We start from the raw sequence: 16,669 nt of genomic DNA on the forward strand, positions 1-16,669 counted from the left end.
AAAAAAAGTGTATTTATTCAAGAAATTTACAATAAAAACAACATGGATCAAATACACATGTTTTAATAAAGCCTGGCAAGTAAAAAAGAGAAGTATAAAAAAAGAGACTTCCATCAACTCAGATCAAACATCAACTTTAACATATTTGTGGATGAGTCCGTCGATGGCTCCTAAACTGACTCTCAGAGTAGTGTGGTGCTTCAGAGAGGAGGGGGGGGGAGGCGGCTGCGGCCCAGTCTGAGTGTCTCTCTCCTGGGGAGGTGAGGGTTTGACTCCCGGCTGCGTTGAGACAGTCTGCTGCTCTGTAGAAGACAGTGGAGGACATGGACAGACTTCGGATCCAGGCGGAGGCGTCGGGTCTTTTGGAGACAGGAGTTTTTTCAGGAGAAAGGACAACTGAGGACTCAGGAGCAGAACCAGAGCTCCACCCACACGGAGGACTCTGGACACATGGGACACTTATAAAAGACGTGCTTATTGATTTAAAACAAGAAAGAAGAACGACACAAACATATCAACATCAAATTAAATACTCAAACACATCGAGCAGATAGACTGGGACTGTAGTAGCAGGGTTTAAATTTAAGACCTCTTTAGAACACAACAAATGAAATTAAAGATCAACGTCAAGTACGACAGATATGAAGGAATAATGGAGTCCCAGAATTATTGACACTGGTTTGTGGACAGTCATCAGTTCCATACTGGTTTTATTAGTAGTTTTATTACTGGGTGCTAATAGATATAGTAGAGTTTAATGAGTGTTAACATTATAAGGACCTACCTAGAAGTATTTAACATCTGGTACGTAATGTTTAACTAATTTCAGACTTTTTTTTAAGTCTTTAGAATATTGTATTTCTATAGTGTCGTGCAACACACACACACAAACTGGTTCCATCTTCTGATTCACTGAGAGAAACAAGAGAAACCGACACACGGTGAAACACACCTCTCCATCTCTGCGACGATGACTGGCAGGTTGGCAGCCATGTTGGTTTTGGTGCCAAACTTCCTGCCGAACGGGAGGTCACAGATCAGAGCATCGACGCTGCCGCTGGGCAGAGGCAGCGCTGCAGGAGCAGAGGAGCCGAGGAGCCGAGGAGCCGAGGAGCCGAGGAGCCGAGGAGCAGAGGAGCCGAGGAGCCGAGGAGCCGAGGAGCCGAGGAGCAGAGGAGCCGAGGAGCCGAGGAGCCGAGGAGCCGAGGAGCAGAGAAGCAGAGGAGCCGAGGAGCCGAGGAGCCGAGGAGCCGAGGAGCAGAGGAGCAGAGGAGCCGAGGAGCAGAGAAGTCATTTAACACAGGACAGCAGGGTTCACTCTCACCACTCACTCACTGAGTCCACAACACTGAGAATCCACCGTCAGCTCCACACAGAGTGAAGAGCATCTCCACCTGAACTCCATCTCTCTGAGACACTGAAGATTTGATCTGTCAGCGTTTTCCAGCTCCTAATTTAATAATAACACATTTTAACTTGAGCTATTAGTATGTGTATCTGCACATTTTCCCTCTCATATGAAATATAGTTAAAATAGATAAAGAGGAAACAGGGGACGGTCTTTTTCTTAGTTACTGCATTTCATATTTCAAACATTAAATGATGTCATTCTATATGATTTACTAAACTACTTCAGACACAGACTTTTGACCTTTGGAGCATCATAGAAAGTCACACGTGTTCTGTACAAGTCCAAACACACTGTAGGTCTGTTCAACAACATATAGATGATTTAATGACACATGACTACATTACATTACATCGTAGAATTGACATAATACCGGTGGTTATTTGTTGCAGGTTGTCTTACCCATAGACGAAGCTTTCAGCAGCTGAATCCTCGTCCTCAACTCTGCAAACTCTATGTTCTCATTGGCCTTCTGCAGCTGTCTGTCATCGATGTCCACGCCCAGGAACCAGGCGGCCTGAGGACCCCATGGAGAGCGAGACGTAAGTTTATAATATTATTATTCCACCTGCAAGCTCCTCTGAGAAATACAAATCCTTGGAAATACAGTAGGGCCTCCCACCGGAGGTTCTTGGGCCCTGATGAATGAAATCATATAAAGTATGCACTAACTGTGACGAGGAAATAAACTACAGACTGAACTAAAGTGAACTGATCTTAATTTTCTGCATTAACATCCAACCCAGGTCAACAACAACACAATCCAACAGTTCCCTTTTCCCAGTGTCGTGTGGTTTCCTGTCCTCACCCTGTGTTCCTGTGCTGCTTCGATCAGGATGGTTCCCACTCCACACATCGGGTCTACGACACAGGAGCCCGGCTGAGGAACCGGACAGAACCAACTACAGTTACTCAGCTGCTTCACTGGGACTTTAACAAAATGCTTTCACAGACTGTCGAGTGGTGGACGACAAACTTTTAGAAAGTAAAGGTTGAATGAGGAAAGCTTCGGGGGGGGCAGCTTTAAGGCAGAACAGTCACCTTGGTTTTTAATATGGATTAATAAAACTAATGCAAACTTTAAATGGCTACAATAACCAAAATAAAGATCCTTAACTCTAGCACTAAGTTACTAATATCTCCAGATGTTCAGACATAATCAGAAGCACAGAGATAATAGAGCAGCAGTCCCACAGTAGAGAGCAGAGTGAGAGTCAGCACCTGGATCTGAGCCAGTGACGTCATGGCCCAGGCGACCGTGGACCTCAGGCCCGTGGTCTTCATGTAGCTGCGGTGAGCCAGAGGTAACCTGCAGGAATGGAAACCACTATAAGGGACAGACCCGTCTCCCAGTACCCTGTGTAAATCAACGGTTCTCCTGGGAGTCAGGGTTCTGCTGGGGAGGGATTCTGGGTTCAGGCTGCCAAGTCGGGCTGGCAACAGAACCTCAATGAATCCTAGAAACTGGCGATGACACACGGCAGTGAGGAACAACACAAAGACACAAAGCTGAACTCGCAGCAGAGAAAAGACACAAAGACACAGAGGATATTAATGTGTCGTGGTGTAAACACAGTGTGAAGTGGAGGGGAAGTGTTCCAGTGCGTTACCTGCTCAGTGGAATCCCCAGCAGACACAGGTCGTCACTCAGATACACATTCACCTGCAGGAGTACACAACACATCCATCTGAGCCATCCCATAATGATTCTATGATCCATAGAGTCAGGATGGTTCTGTTCTACCTCCAGCTGTGGATTCTTCAGATCGACCTTCCAGTTCATCATTCGGCTCAATCCCACTCCCATCACTCTGCTCACCTCCTGCGTGAGACACAAGTTTCATATGAATCTACATTAACACAAAGTTATTAATGGATTCTGAACCTCTGGCTGATGAGGATGCTTCTGTGTGTGGGTCTGTTCTCTGTGGGAACGATAATCTGATGGTTTGTCCACAGATTCTCATAATTCTGCACAAATCATCAAACTAACTCTGTTTTCTGTATTTTGTTGTGTTCATTCATCTGAATGAGACAATAATCTGACCAAGGCCTGGCTAATAAAATATTTACCAATAATATCCCAATACTATTTTCATCAATAGCAATATAACAAATGATTGTTTGTGAGTATAACACCACAACCTTCACTCAGGAGCAATAGGCTTTAGAGTTATTAAAAGAAATATCAATACAACATTTATGGTGATGATCATTGATATGGCCTCAGAGGATTATTTGTATCTTGAGGTTTGTTTTTCCCCCGGTTGTGTCTTCTCAGGCTTGGTCACGCGTGTGTAACTTCCTGCACCTGTGAGCTGAAGAGTCTTGACACGGATCCCGTGCACTTGCAGCTGATCCGGAACGTGACAGAGGAAGTGATGTCTGGACGGATCCTGCTGAGCGGAGCTGGTTTCTGATCTTCTTCTCCTGCTGGTTTCACTGAATCCAGACGAACCAGAGAACAAAGGAGGAACAGAGAAATCAGCAAAGACTGAAAGACGTCGGACTTTAATCCTGATATGAACAATGAAGTAATTTGTACCATGTTCCATGTTTTCCACAGAGCCGTCCTCTGCCCGGTCCTTTTCCTTCCTGCTGCCACTTTGCACTGATCCTCTGCTACTTATCATCCTCCTCTCCTCTTCATCATCTTCATCCTGTCTCTCTTTCTCATCAGCCTCCTCGTGGTTCTTCCTCTTTATCCTTTTCTCCAGTATCAGCTCTTCCACTCCACAGCTCATCTCTCGTTTCCTCTTCTTCTCCAGAGTCTGTGCTTCCTCTTGTTCTTCACCTCCTCTCAGCCCCCTGCTCTCTCTTTCCTCTTCCCTCTGTTCCCCTTCTCTCTTTCCACTCTTTCCACTCTTCCCATCGCAGTATTTCTCCTCTTCCATCTGTTCTTCACTCCCTCTCCCCTCCTCTTTCCTTCTCCCCCTGGGGGTGCTCGACGTGTTGGCAGCGGCTCCTCTTCCTTGAGAGAGCTCCCCCTGCAGGCGACTCCACGTCAACGCGGCGCTGCTCCACTGCTTCCGGTCGCCCAGCAGTCTGGACTTCAGCTCAGCGGCGGCCTTGGCTGTGAAATCACAAATCAAAAGTCACCTTAAAAAAGATGATCAGGGCTTAAACGGCAAGATAGTTATGATTCACTGTGAGAGATTCCTTTACGTGATGTAGAGCGTCTTCATTATTGATATCTGTGGACGCTCATCTACTTAGAATCACATATTTCTGGTTATATTTAGAAAAACAAGTAATCCGTGGTGTTTTGAAATGTCCAAAAGAAGAATCAGGTTCAAATTAAACGAGTGTTAAGATCCCAGACTAACTTGAGTGTGTGTGTGTTTGAATGTGTGTGTGTTTGAATGTGTGGAGCTCGTACCTGAGCTGCTGAGGGAGGAGAGCTGCAGAGGAGACTCGTGCTTCAACAGGAGGAAGAGTCTCTCTGCAGCCTTCAGCTCCACGACGCTGTGGATCCTCACCGACGAGCTGAACAGCACCTTCCCCGAGAGCTGAGTCACCTGCACAGAGTCCAACCAGTCAGAACTGAAACACATCAGGTCACGTGCTTCAGGACCAGGCCGTCACATGGGATTATTAAAGGCCTGTAACAGACGCAGAGTCATCCTAACCTCATGAGAAGAGAAATACAATCTGACATTTATGAAGATAATAATCGTCCAGCACTGATCCTCACATACAGGAACCTGGAAACATATTTAAAATGACTAAACTAATAGATTTGTTAGGCCAATTGATCCAAAAGTTAATTCATGGTCAATCTACTAATCAATCAATGAAGGAATTGTTGCAGCTCAATATGTTACTGCCAAATATTTGGATATTTAACTAATGTAACTGAATATCACACAACAGAGAATCTTCTATAATTATAAATACACATATGTTTATGTATTTATACTCTATACTCTGCACAATATCTATATCTGTCAATACTTCATTTTGAAGTTTAGCTACAAGTAGTTAATTAGATAAGATAAAACTTTATTGATCCACACAGGTCAGATCAAGTTTTGTGAGTGAATTGTGAGTATGAACATTATCTACACCTTGTACTCTGTAGTAGTTTGTATGAAAAGGTTATGAAGTGAAAAAACTTTTATAAATATTAGTTAAAAACATTCTTTACAATCATCATCTTGAAGCTGAAAACATCTGGAACAGGTCGTTGCTCTCAAACTTTCTCTGAACCTGAACTAGTGGAACAAGCAGCTCACAGACCCTGGAACAGTTAGTTTTCATATCAGTATTATAAAGTATTAAAAGTATTATAAAGTATTATAAAGTATTAAACATCATCATCAGAGGCTGAGCACCCTGGGCTCGTGGAGGAGGCTGTCATGACGTCACTCACATCCTCCGCCTCCAGCTTCCTCCGCAGCTCCTCCGTGAGGAAAGGTTCCATCCCGCTGCCCGCGGTGCAGAAGAACCGAACACACCCCGCCTCGCGACCGGGCTCAGACATCACGATCCTCGACGTGCTCACCGCGAGCTGCTGAGCGGCGCCATGTTGGATCGTTTGTTTACACCGGAACAGGAAGTGGGTCTCCGGTGAGTGCAGGAACGCATTGTGACCAGCAGGGGGCGCTCTATCACCAGAACATCAGACCACCGACTGGATGGAAACGTGATTTTTGATAAACAGCAACAATCTGACACATACAATTAAAATATTATGAAATAAAATATATGTAGAAATATTACAGTATATAGTCAAATTATATGACATCAAGTTATATACAAATAGTAGTTATATAACTTGATCTCATATGAATTCACTAAATACTGTATTTTTATGATGGATATGTATTTATTATAATTTCTTGTTATATATTCATATATCAAACAACTAAACTTTCAGCAAAACAGCATAAATGCCAGAGCATATTAATACACACCGGTTCAGTGAGACACACACCTACACACACGCACACACCTACACCCACGCACACACACACACACACACACACACACACACACACACACACACACACACACATTTACACACACACACACACACACACACACACACCTGGAGGCTGTTTGGAGCAGATGTTCCTCAGAGTCAGGAGGAGATCTGTTCTAAGCCCAGCAGCACAGGTCCCTCTACACGACTCTGACTTCCTGTTTGTTGGAGTCACAGAGAAGTCGCTTCCTTCTCTGTCTCAACACTTCACTCATTAAATCTCCATCTTTCCTCCGACACATTCAAACCTTTGTGTTTCCTCAGTCCCACACGTTAACGACCCGTCATCCTGGTTGATGAAGGTTCCTGTGCCTCTTGCACTGAGCTGTGAACCTGACAGACGCTGACCTGAAGTCTGTGCAGCTCCATCGTAATGATGAAGAATTATGATCAGAGAATATATTGATGTGACAGCAAACACAGATATTACTTTGGATTGATGTAATGTTGCATCAGTGAGTGGGGATTTGATTTCCTTTGAATCAACGAATCATTTCTCTAATTGACAACTGAAAACCAGCAGTCACCCGATTCCACTTGTTCTTAACGAATCCAAGTTTCAAATCCAGCAGAAGTCACAACAACATTTACATATTAATTATACAATATTCACAGTAGCAACAATCACACAACAATCGTTTCATCCAGTCCAAAAATGAGAGAAATGTCCTTTAAGAAGAAGATGTTTGTTTAGAACTTTTTGCCAAATGGATTCTTCATATTCAGATGTTCATTTTAAAAAGTCAAAAAAATGATATCATCATCATTAACCACGTGTTGAGACAATGAAATTTCATCCACTGGTTCCTGAGAAAACTGATTCTGGACCAAAGTCGTGAACCATCAACTTTTCAATCCTCAGATCCAGAACATGGATTAAAGTGGAAACCATCATAAATATGTTTCTGTTGTTGCTCCGGTGAAGATATTGTTTTTTGTGAGTCATATTTGGTTTCACTCATGCGTCGTTAGTTTCCTGAGTTTGACAGAAGAAAATGATCCGTCGCTACATTACATGCATTTGAGAAATGGCTTCATCGTTCATTTAACTCATGTTATTACTCAAAGAACCACAAAGTTCTGCTTCTCTCTGTTCATCTCCAGTCAGAACAGGGTCAGATAATGATCCCGACCAGAGATGGTCTTACTGGGAGAGGAATGGTGTCACTGGGAGATGGATGGTGATTACTGCACCTTTAGTCCAGGACACATCTAATTACAAATTAAGTTGGATTTATGGGGCTTACCTTGCACTTCAGCTTTTCTCTTTCCCTTCGTTCACTCTGTGTAAAGTTTCGCCTGCGACTACACTTTTCATCAGCCCATAATATTGGATGTATTCATGTAGAAAGGAGACATTAATACTCCTTTCTACAGCTGCCATTTGCAATAATTAGGCCCACTGCTGCTAAGTGAACACAACAGAGGCACAAAATGGATGCCGTCTGGCGCCCGGCCATGAGATGATATATTACTGTACATTAAACTTGCTTTTATTCTCCTCCACACCCGTAAATGAACGGATAGAGGAGGATGAATGCAGACAGGGGGGGGGGGGGGGGGGGGGGGGGGGGAGAGGGAGGGAAGAATAATGGATGAATAGATCTAATGGAGGAGGGCAAAAAACAGAAGCTCTGTTTTACAACTTCATCACATCGGACCGATCAGTGCAGCGTCGGCTTCACTGAGTTTCTGTGGATTTCAGATGAGATTTAAATGAGACAATAATGTAAAGATCTGTTAATGATAAACACAAAAACCAAATATGGTCACTTCTGGTTTCCATAAATCAAAACAGGGCCAAAAAAAACCCCTCACGGCTTTGAAAAGACAGTTCATAAACCAATGACTTCACGGTGGGTTGGTCATTCTTCTCATCTCATCTATATTCATCTCTTCTATTATTTTATTTTACTGTCTCCTTCTCCTCTCCTCTTCCTTCATCAGTTCCTTCTCCTCTCTTTCTTTCCTTTCATCTACACTTCACTGTCAGATGGAAATTAAACCTTAACAAAGAGAAGAAGCATAAAAAAGAGGAAATCTGAGCAATCGAGAGAGGGAGAGAAAGAGCGAGAGCAGGGAGACTCCACCACTTAACTATGTGTGTGTGTGTTAATATTACCATCACTGTGTGTTGATGTGTGTGTGTATGTTGGTAACGTGAGCACATTGAAATATTTGCTGCCTCTCAGAGGAGTGTGAAGTGTGTCGACAGGCTCAGGATCCATGGAGAGAGATAGAGGGAGGGAGAGGGAGAGGGAGAGGGAGAGAGAGAGAGAGAGAGAGAGGGAGAGGGAGAGAGGGAGAGAGGGAGAGGGAGAGAGAGAGAGAGAGAGAGAGAGAGAGAGACAGATCCTCTCCCAGCTGCAGAACTCAAACCAGTTAACACTGCATCAAACTGACAGAAACCATCAAAATCAACAATAACCAGAGAAATGGGAAAGAGCAGCCGTCTGGAAACTGGAGAGAAAGATGCACGAAGAGACAGAAACCAGGAAAGATGTGTGTTTGGTTTATCAAGGTTTTTAGTTTTTGATTAACGTCAGTTTATCATTATCAACACTAACTCACCCATAACACACATAATTATACTTTTAAATGTGTATAATTCCCCCTTTAATGTGATTTTGTCCTACATGAAAATCTCAGAACATATTTTGTGTTATTTTAATCCATCTTCCCAAAAATGTAATTAACCGAATTTATAATCCACTGATTTTCAATATCCATTTAATTCATTTCAATGATAAACTCTTTCTAAAGCAGCCGTGAGCCACTTGGAATCCAGCCGTCGTGACCTCCACACATCTGTTCTGCTGCCGTGCGTCAGAACGTGTTATCGTCCTCCTTCTGGTTCCGTGGAGCGGTCGACTGGTTCTCAGCCAGTGCGGCTCGTCTGGTGCTGGGAAGACGCTCTGCAGGGAAGTGGAGCCGTGAAGGAGGAACCATTCATCACTCGGCTGATCTCAGTGCAGTAGTTCCACCTTCATAACAACCTGAGCTGCTGCTACTTCACTGAATAACAACTTCCTAACAACCAACTATGACTGTTCAGTTTGCTCCATGTCCCATCCACTAACAAGGAGGAGGCACAGTTCATTACCATTACCTCTGCCAACCACCAGGGGCAGATCCAGATGTTTTGGCTCAACTTTTGTCGTCTTTATTTGAATAAAACCCAAACAATGAGCTGATAGATGCTAAACTCACGATAGACTGATGAGGGAAACAATGATTAACAATAAGTGACCCACTTCATTCTTATATCATACTTACCTCTTAATACTGTTCATATTCCACTTATATTTCTAACTGTACTTCCTATTTATTTTCATATTCCACTATGCACAATACTCTGCACTTTAACTGCCTTTTTTTGCACTTCTGGTTAGATGCTAAACTGCATTTCGTTGAATATGAACTTGTACTGTGCAATGAAAATAAAGTTCAATCTAATCTAATCTAATCTTAAACTTCACTCATCCACCTTTATCTGTGTTGCAACATTACATCCTCCTGACACAGAAGAGCTTTGCACAGATGCCACACAAGATGCCACCAGCAGCTGGAGGTCACTGGAGAGGAGGGAGACAGGTTCCCATGTGGAGGAAGCTGGAGGTCACTGGAGAGGAGGGAGACAGGTTCCCATGTGGAGGAAGCTGGAGGTCACTGGAGAGGAGGGAGACAGGTTCCCATGTGAAGGAAGCTCTCAGACGTTTCCTCCACATTCACCTGAGGAACAGGTTCCTTCAGCCAAGACACTCGGAGGCCTGACGGTGCACAGGCCCTCGTCCCAGTTAACAAAGAACTCTCTCTTATTAAATCCCAGATCCCCACGTGAAGAAACTCGACACCACACGAGGCCACTGCTCCATTTATCTGAATAACAGATCTGGAAGCAGCTTCAGGGTTCCTCCTCTCTCAGAGCAGCTGCATTGGCTTCTCCCTGCCGCTAGGGGGAGCTGTAGCTTTGCTGCTGAGCTTCGTGCCGCTGCTGTGTCGTCTTGATTCATCTCTGCAGCAGGATGTGCAGGGGAGGAAGAGGAGGAAGAGGAGGGGTGAAGAAGAAGAGCAGCAGGAAGAGAGACTCAGACTGAGAAGTGGCAGGTTGGCTCGTGTTGTGTTGTTATGGATTCATAAGGTTCATGTTCACGTGATGAATTAAAGACCTGCTCTGTGTCAGATAGACCATGATTCACCACGTGTGTTAATCCCTTTAATTTATTAAATATCCTGTGTTGTGCATAAAGAGGAAAGCACATAATTACATTTGTTTAGTCATATTCATTATATAATTTGTGTGGTTCAATATTAGCTCAATGTCTGAGGTTTGATTACACACTGTATTAACTGCAGTTTAACTCCTCTTCTTCATCAGATGCTGCCATCGATGAAGAGTTCTCTCCTGGTTGTCAACCAACACACACACAAACAACTACACACACACAGACACACACACCCCCCATCATGGGCCAGCTGTTCTCCTCAGATGAAGAGTGTGCTCAGGTGAAGGACGCCCTCGGCTCCCTCCTCTTCAGCGCCATGCTGGAGGGCGGAGCTGTGCCCGACCTGGGAGTGGTGCACCCGCTCCTCTTGGCCAATCAGCACGAGAGGTTCGACCCCCAGGACCGCCTCCAGCAGCAACTGAGAGAGGTTGATAAGATTATCTTTTCAAAAAGCATGACGGCGTGTGAGCGGTGATAATTCTGGTTATGAACAGAAACAGAACACGTGTACATTGAAACGAATATTAACCAGATGAAGAGTTTCATGTAAATATCATCTTGTGATTTACCAGAATATGGAACCAGGAATCATAATAATAATCACATCAGGACATGTAGAGTATCAGCACCTGAGCAGGTTCATGTTTCGACCTGTTTCACTAAAGTAAAGAAATCAATGGACCAACGTGATGATGAAGAAGTGAAGGAAGAGAAATCTCCTCACTGAGCTGGAGTCATGAATGTTTCTGCCCCCCCCCCCCAGCTGCAGGGCGACATTGGGAACCGGGCGCCCGCCTACCTGAGGGATCTGATTGGCCGATTGACGACCTTCTCCGATGAGCCGCGCCTGGCTGGGTTGGTGGGACTGGTGGTCACCATGGTGATGGACATGGCCTACACGTCATCGAGACGGGCGTCGGGGGGGAAAGGGAAGTCAGCCGGGTCGGGCCAGGTGAGACTGTGATGTCACAGAAAGACGGGAGTTTGTAACAGTAATAAAAAAACAAGTTATTGCTCCAAGTCATTAAAAAAGTGTTTAAAAAGATTCAGGAAGTGCTGAAGTGCGACAGGAGGTGATGGAGGGTTCTTCTTCAGTTGATGTGTTGGAGCTTGTTCCTCCTGCAGAGGGTGGGGGAGCTGCAGGAGGTGATGGAGGGTTCTTCTTCAGTTGATGTGTTGGAGCTTGTTCCTCCTGCAGAGGGTGGGGGAGCTGCAGGAGGTGATGGAGGGTTCTTCTTCAGTTGATGTGTTGGAGCTTGTTCCTCCTGCAGAGGGTGGGGGAGCTGCAGGAGGTGATGGAGGGTTCTTCTTCAGTTGATGTGTTGGAGCTTGTTCCTCCTGCAGAGGGTGGGGGAGCTACAGGAGGTGATGGAGGGTTCTTCTTCAGTTGATGTGTTGAACTTGTTCCTCCTGCAGAGGGTGGGGGAGCTGCAGGAGGTGATGGAGGGTTCTTCTTCAGTTGATGTGTTGGAGCTTGTTCCTCCTGCAGAGGGTGGGGGAGCTACAGGAGGTGATGGAGGGTTCTTCTTCAGTTGATGTGTTGAACTTGTTCCTCCTGCAGAGGGTGGGGGAGCTGCAGGAGGTGATGGAGGGTTCTTCTTCAGTTGATGTGTTGGAGCTTGTTCCTCCTGCAGAGGGTGGGGGAGCTGCAGGAGGTGATGGAGGGTTCTTCTTCAGTTGATGTGTTGGAGCTTGTTCCTCCTGCAGAGGGTGGGGGAGCTGCAGGAGGTGATGGAGGGTTCTTCTTCAGTTGATGTGTTGGAGCTTGTTCCTCCTGCAGAGGGTGGGGGAGCTGCAGGAGGTGATGGAGGGTTCTTCTTCAGTTGATGTGTTGGAGCTTGTTCCTCCTGCAGAGGGTGGGGGAGCTGCAGGAGGTGATGGAGGGTTCTTCATCAGTTGATGTGTTGGAGCTTGTTCCTCCTGCAGAGGGTGGGGGAGCTGCAGGAGGTGATGGAGGGTTCTTCATCAGTTGATGTGTTGGAGCTTGTTCCTCCTGCAGAGGGTGGGGGAGCTGCAGGAGGTGATGGAGGGTTCTTCTTCAGTTGATGTGTTGGAGCTTGTTCCTCCTGCAGACGGTGGGGGAGCTGCAGGAGGTGATGGAGGGTTCTTCTTCAGTTGATGTATTGGAGCTTGTTCCTCCTGCAGAGGGTGGGGGAGCTGCAGGAGGTGGGGGAGGGTTCTTCTTCAGTTGATGTATTGGAGCTTGTTCCTCCTGCAGAGGGTGGGGGAGCTGCAGGAGGTGATGGAGGGTTCTTCTTCAGTTGATGTGTTGGAGCTTGTTCCTCCTGCAGAGGGTGGGGGAGCTGCAGGAGGTGATGGAGGGTTCTTCATCAGTTGATGTGTTGGAGCTTGTTCCTCCTGCAGAGGGTGGGGGAGCTGCAGGAGTCGATGGAGGGTTCTTCATCAGTTGATGTGTTGGAGCTTGTTCCTCCTGCAGAGGGTGGGGGAGCAGCAGGAGGTGATGGAGGGTTCTTCATCAGTTGATGTGTTGGAGCTTGTTCCTCCTGCAGAGGGTGGGGGAGCAGCAGGAGGTGATGGAGGGTTCTTCATCAGTTGATGTGTTGGAGCTTGTTCCTCCTGCAGAGGGTGGGGGAGCTGCAGGAGGTGATGGAGGGTTCTTCTTCAGTTGATGTGTTGGAGCTTGTTCCTCCTGCAGAGGGTGGGGGAGCTGCAGGAGGTGATGGAGGGTTCTTCATCAGTTGATGTGTTGGAGCTTGTTCCTCCTGCAGAGGGTGGGGGAGCTGCAGGAGGTGATGGAGGAGTACCTGAAGCGCTGCAGGATCAACCTGAGCGACAGAGACAAGCTGATCCAGGACGCCGTCCGCCTGGAGGGGCAGCTCAGCCTCAGCCTCACCCAGCTGAAGACCTGCCTGCTGGGGGGGGACTGTGACTCCAGGTAAGGGGGGGGGTTGATGAAGACGAGGGTCAAGTCCTTGATAGTTGGACGTAGCAGGACAAGTCCTCACGCTGCTTCCTCCTCCAGGTCCCTGAGGCATTGGGCCAGTGCAGCAGCGTTCCACACCCAGATGCTGGTTCACCTGGCCGGACTGGAAGGGGGGGGGGCGCCCCGGGCGGCGAGGGCGGCGCTGGAGCAGTACCAGGAGGACCTCACCCAGATCATCCCTGCTTACAGGTAACATCCTGCCAGCAGCACCTCCCCCGCCTGCTTGTCCACGGCATAACGGCTTTGTGGGGTTTATGTGTATATATATATGTATATTTATATATTTATATTCCACTCACAGAACAGGTAGTGTGCGTTCTGTTCTGCAGTGTGTAGGAGGAACAAATACAAACAGCCGCTCAGGACCCGGCTGTCTGCTGCTCCACCAGCTTCCCTGTCGGCTCCGGTTATCACAGAGAGAACTCACAGGAAGTTGATCTGTCTCCAGATCAGATCTCCACTCGCTGCAGACGGAGAACACTTCCTGTCGAACAGGAGACGGCTGCAAACGGGAAATAATCAACAATGTGGGAATGAAATGGGAAATAAATGAAAGTCAGAGAGCGTTTACATTTTGTGACCGACACACAGAAGCCATGCAAACATTATTTAAAGATGGACGATATGACAGCTCCTCAAAAGTGAAGCCACAACATCTTGATGGCCCCCTGGTGGCTGGCTGCAGTATAACATCATGGGCCAAAGTCAAAGTACAGGTTAAATCCATTTTGTTAACGATTGGTTTCTGTCATTTCAGGTCGTTTTTATCAAACTGGTATTTGTTCTATTTTGGTTTGAAGTTACAAAAAAGAGGAGAAACATGATTGACAGCTGAGACTCACTTGTGATTGGTCGAGCACGTGTATCGTGGGCTCCTCATAAAGGACAAACTGTCTGTGTGACTAACATGTTATAACCGTGATATTGCAATGATCAACGTTTCTGTCTCAATGCATAAATATGAATTTGTAGTAAAATAACTAAACGTTTTCTGATCTGTTTTGAATCTCTTCTTACAGGAGGTATAAGTCCAACACAGTGTGTGTGGTGAAATGTCGGGGGGGTCTGTCTGCGTCATGTGACCCCTCCAACGAGATGCCAGAGGAGGGATCCATGACGGGCCTCACTGTGACGGACAGAGAGACAGGGAGGAGCGTGACGCTGCCTCTGTCCACCTTGGAGACAGAAGCAGGTGGAGGTTGTTTTAAAGAAAACTTCTCACAATCTCTGTCAAGTTGCATCTAACTGAACTGAGCTGAACTTTCCAGGGAGAAGAAGGAGAGCTGACGGTTCCTCTGTGACCTCCTCCATGAACCTGGACCTGATCACCTCAGATCAATACGCCCAGGCCTATTTGGAGCGTCTGTTCTCTGATGAGGGACCTGTGGCCGAGCTGCAGAGCTACTTCAACAGGACCAGCGAGCATCTGCTAACATCTCAACCAGGATCCACAGACCAGCCCGGGGGGGGGGGACACGAGGAGGAAGGAGGCGACGGGAGGCGTCCTACAGAGCCGGCAGAGGGAGGACATGTAGAGCAGCGAGTGGACAGAGCCAGAGGTGATAAACAAGACGAGACTGAGAGGAGAGGAAGAGGAAGAGGAGAGGAGATGAAGGAACTCGATCAAAGAGATGAAAGTTTGCAACTGAGCATCAGAGAGACGCAGCCGGAGGAAAGTCTCTATCAGGGAGCGTCAAGCACATAGAAGCAATGGACACCGGCCAGCAGCCATATTACAAGATGTCCGCTCAGCACTGAAGAGGAACTCAGAAACCGTTCATCACTGGTGAAGCACAGGACTGAGGAAGATGTAGAGGGGCTGAACGTGAGGCTGAGAGGAGGTGAAGAGCAGCTCGACTGCAAGATGATCAGCTCTGTCTAAATATGAACCCAAACAACTATATTTAATAAATCAGTATATCTGGTAAATCTTTAGAAGATCTAATAATAAAAGTATTTATTTGTAAAGAAGCTTAATACTCGACTCAGTCGCTCATTTGCTCACAACTATTTTACCAAGACTCTTCTAATTATAACCATAGACTGTAAATAAAGATGGAAGAAGCTTATCGAGGTCCTGCAGACACAACCAGGTTTGAGTCAGTCTCAGCTGTCAATCATAATGTTTCCCCCCGTTTTTAATAACATCAAATAACTGTAAAACCAAACTTCTCCAAAACATGAACACAGTGAGAAAAACGACAAAAACATCTTTGAGAAAATGAATTTAATTTGGACAATCACACTTTTCTCTGACTGGAGAAGGTCACCAGCAGGACAACAACCTGTCCGTCCCCTGCACGTGTCCCCGTGTGGAGAGGGAAAGGACATTTTGAGTGACAGGCGAGTCTGCACTTGTTAGAGTGCGTCTCCCTCAGGAAGGTTGAAAGATGCTTTCTCTCTCAGCGTTGTGTTGCAGCAGGTGGGCGAGCGGCACAGGAAGAGTGATGCTGGCAGCGATGTGTGGATAACAAGCCAGTGTGTGTGTGTGGACTTCTGCACGTGGGTGTGTTGGTGTGAGTGTGTGAGAAAGAGTCAGAGAGAGAGAGAGTGTGTATGTGAGTCTAAATTTGAGAAATAAAAAAGTGAGGAACAACATGTGAAGAGACGGGAAATATTGTGTGTGAGTTACTTAAAGAAAAGACATGATAGAGATGGTGCAGAAAGAAAGTGTGTTACTAGTGTGTGTGTGTGTGTGTGTCTGTGTGTGTGAGGTCTCGCTTGCTGTCGATGAGTCACACTTCACAGCTCCAATTACTGGTCTCTGCTCTGCTAATGCTGTCTGATTGGTGTTATTACTCTCTCACTCTTTTATTCTCTTCCTCCCTCACTCCGTTCTCTCCCACTGGCCGTCAAGATTAAATTGACTGTTATTTCATAGATGTGACCGGCTTTACACACACACACACACACACACACACACACACACACACACACACACACACACACACACACACACACAATCAGCTCATCTACTTCCTGATCTTTCGAAACTGCTCTCTCTCCATTACTCGTCCTGGTCAATTACTCGTATAGAAACTCAGATGGATTTATCAATAAAATAAAAACCTCAAGAAAGAACATTTCAAAACTGAAAAATACAGAAT

General features: G+C 46.1%; 2 protein-coding genes across 3 annotated transcripts; one reads left to right on the plus strand and one right to left on the minus strand.

Moving 5' to 3' along the window:
* On the minus strand, positions 1 to 5,958 carry thumpd2 (THUMP domain containing 2). Of its 2 annotated transcripts, none has more exons than XM_053435695.1 (11): positions 5,781 to 5,958; positions 4,788 to 4,926; positions 3,954 to 4,481; positions 3,720 to 3,856; positions 3,153 to 3,230; positions 3,019 to 3,071; positions 2,630 to 2,717; positions 2,217 to 2,288; positions 1,811 to 1,925; positions 953 to 1,073; positions 1 to 442 (listed from the first exon to the last, which is right to left on the minus strand). In XM_053435695.1, the coding sequence occupies exons 1-11, from the start codon at positions 5,889 to 5,891 to the stop codon at positions 124 to 126; spliced, it is 1,761 nt and encodes a 586-aa protein (XP_053291670.1). In that variant the 5' UTR covers positions 5,892 to 5,958; the 3' UTR covers positions 1 to 123. The 2 variants fall into 2 exon arrangements, with proteins under 2 accessions (XP_053291670.1, XP_053291671.1); XM_053435696.1 differs by having other exon boundaries at positions 10 to 442; positions 3,720 to 3,850; positions 5,781 to 5,954.
* A 7,341-nt stretch (positions 5,959 to 13,299) lies between these two features.
* LOC128453059 (uncharacterized) lies at positions 13,300 to 15,539 on the plus strand. Its single transcript, XM_053435700.1, has 4 exons — positions 13,300 to 13,514; positions 13,602 to 13,751; positions 14,582 to 14,754; positions 14,831 to 15,539. The coding sequence occupies exons 1-4, from the start codon at positions 13,321 to 13,323 to the stop codon at positions 15,265 to 15,267; spliced, it is 954 nt and encodes a 317-aa protein (XP_053291675.1). The 5' UTR covers positions 13,300 to 13,320; the 3' UTR covers positions 15,268 to 15,539.
* Positions 15,540 to 16,669: the final 1,130 nt, after the last annotated feature.

This window comes from Pleuronectes platessa, chromosome 12 (genome assembly GCF_947347685.1).
Source record: "Pleuronectes platessa chromosome 12, fPlePla1.1, whole genome shotgun sequence".
NCBI classification, from domain to species: Eukaryota; Metazoa; Chordata; class Actinopteri; order Pleuronectiformes; family Pleuronectidae; genus Pleuronectes; species Pleuronectes platessa.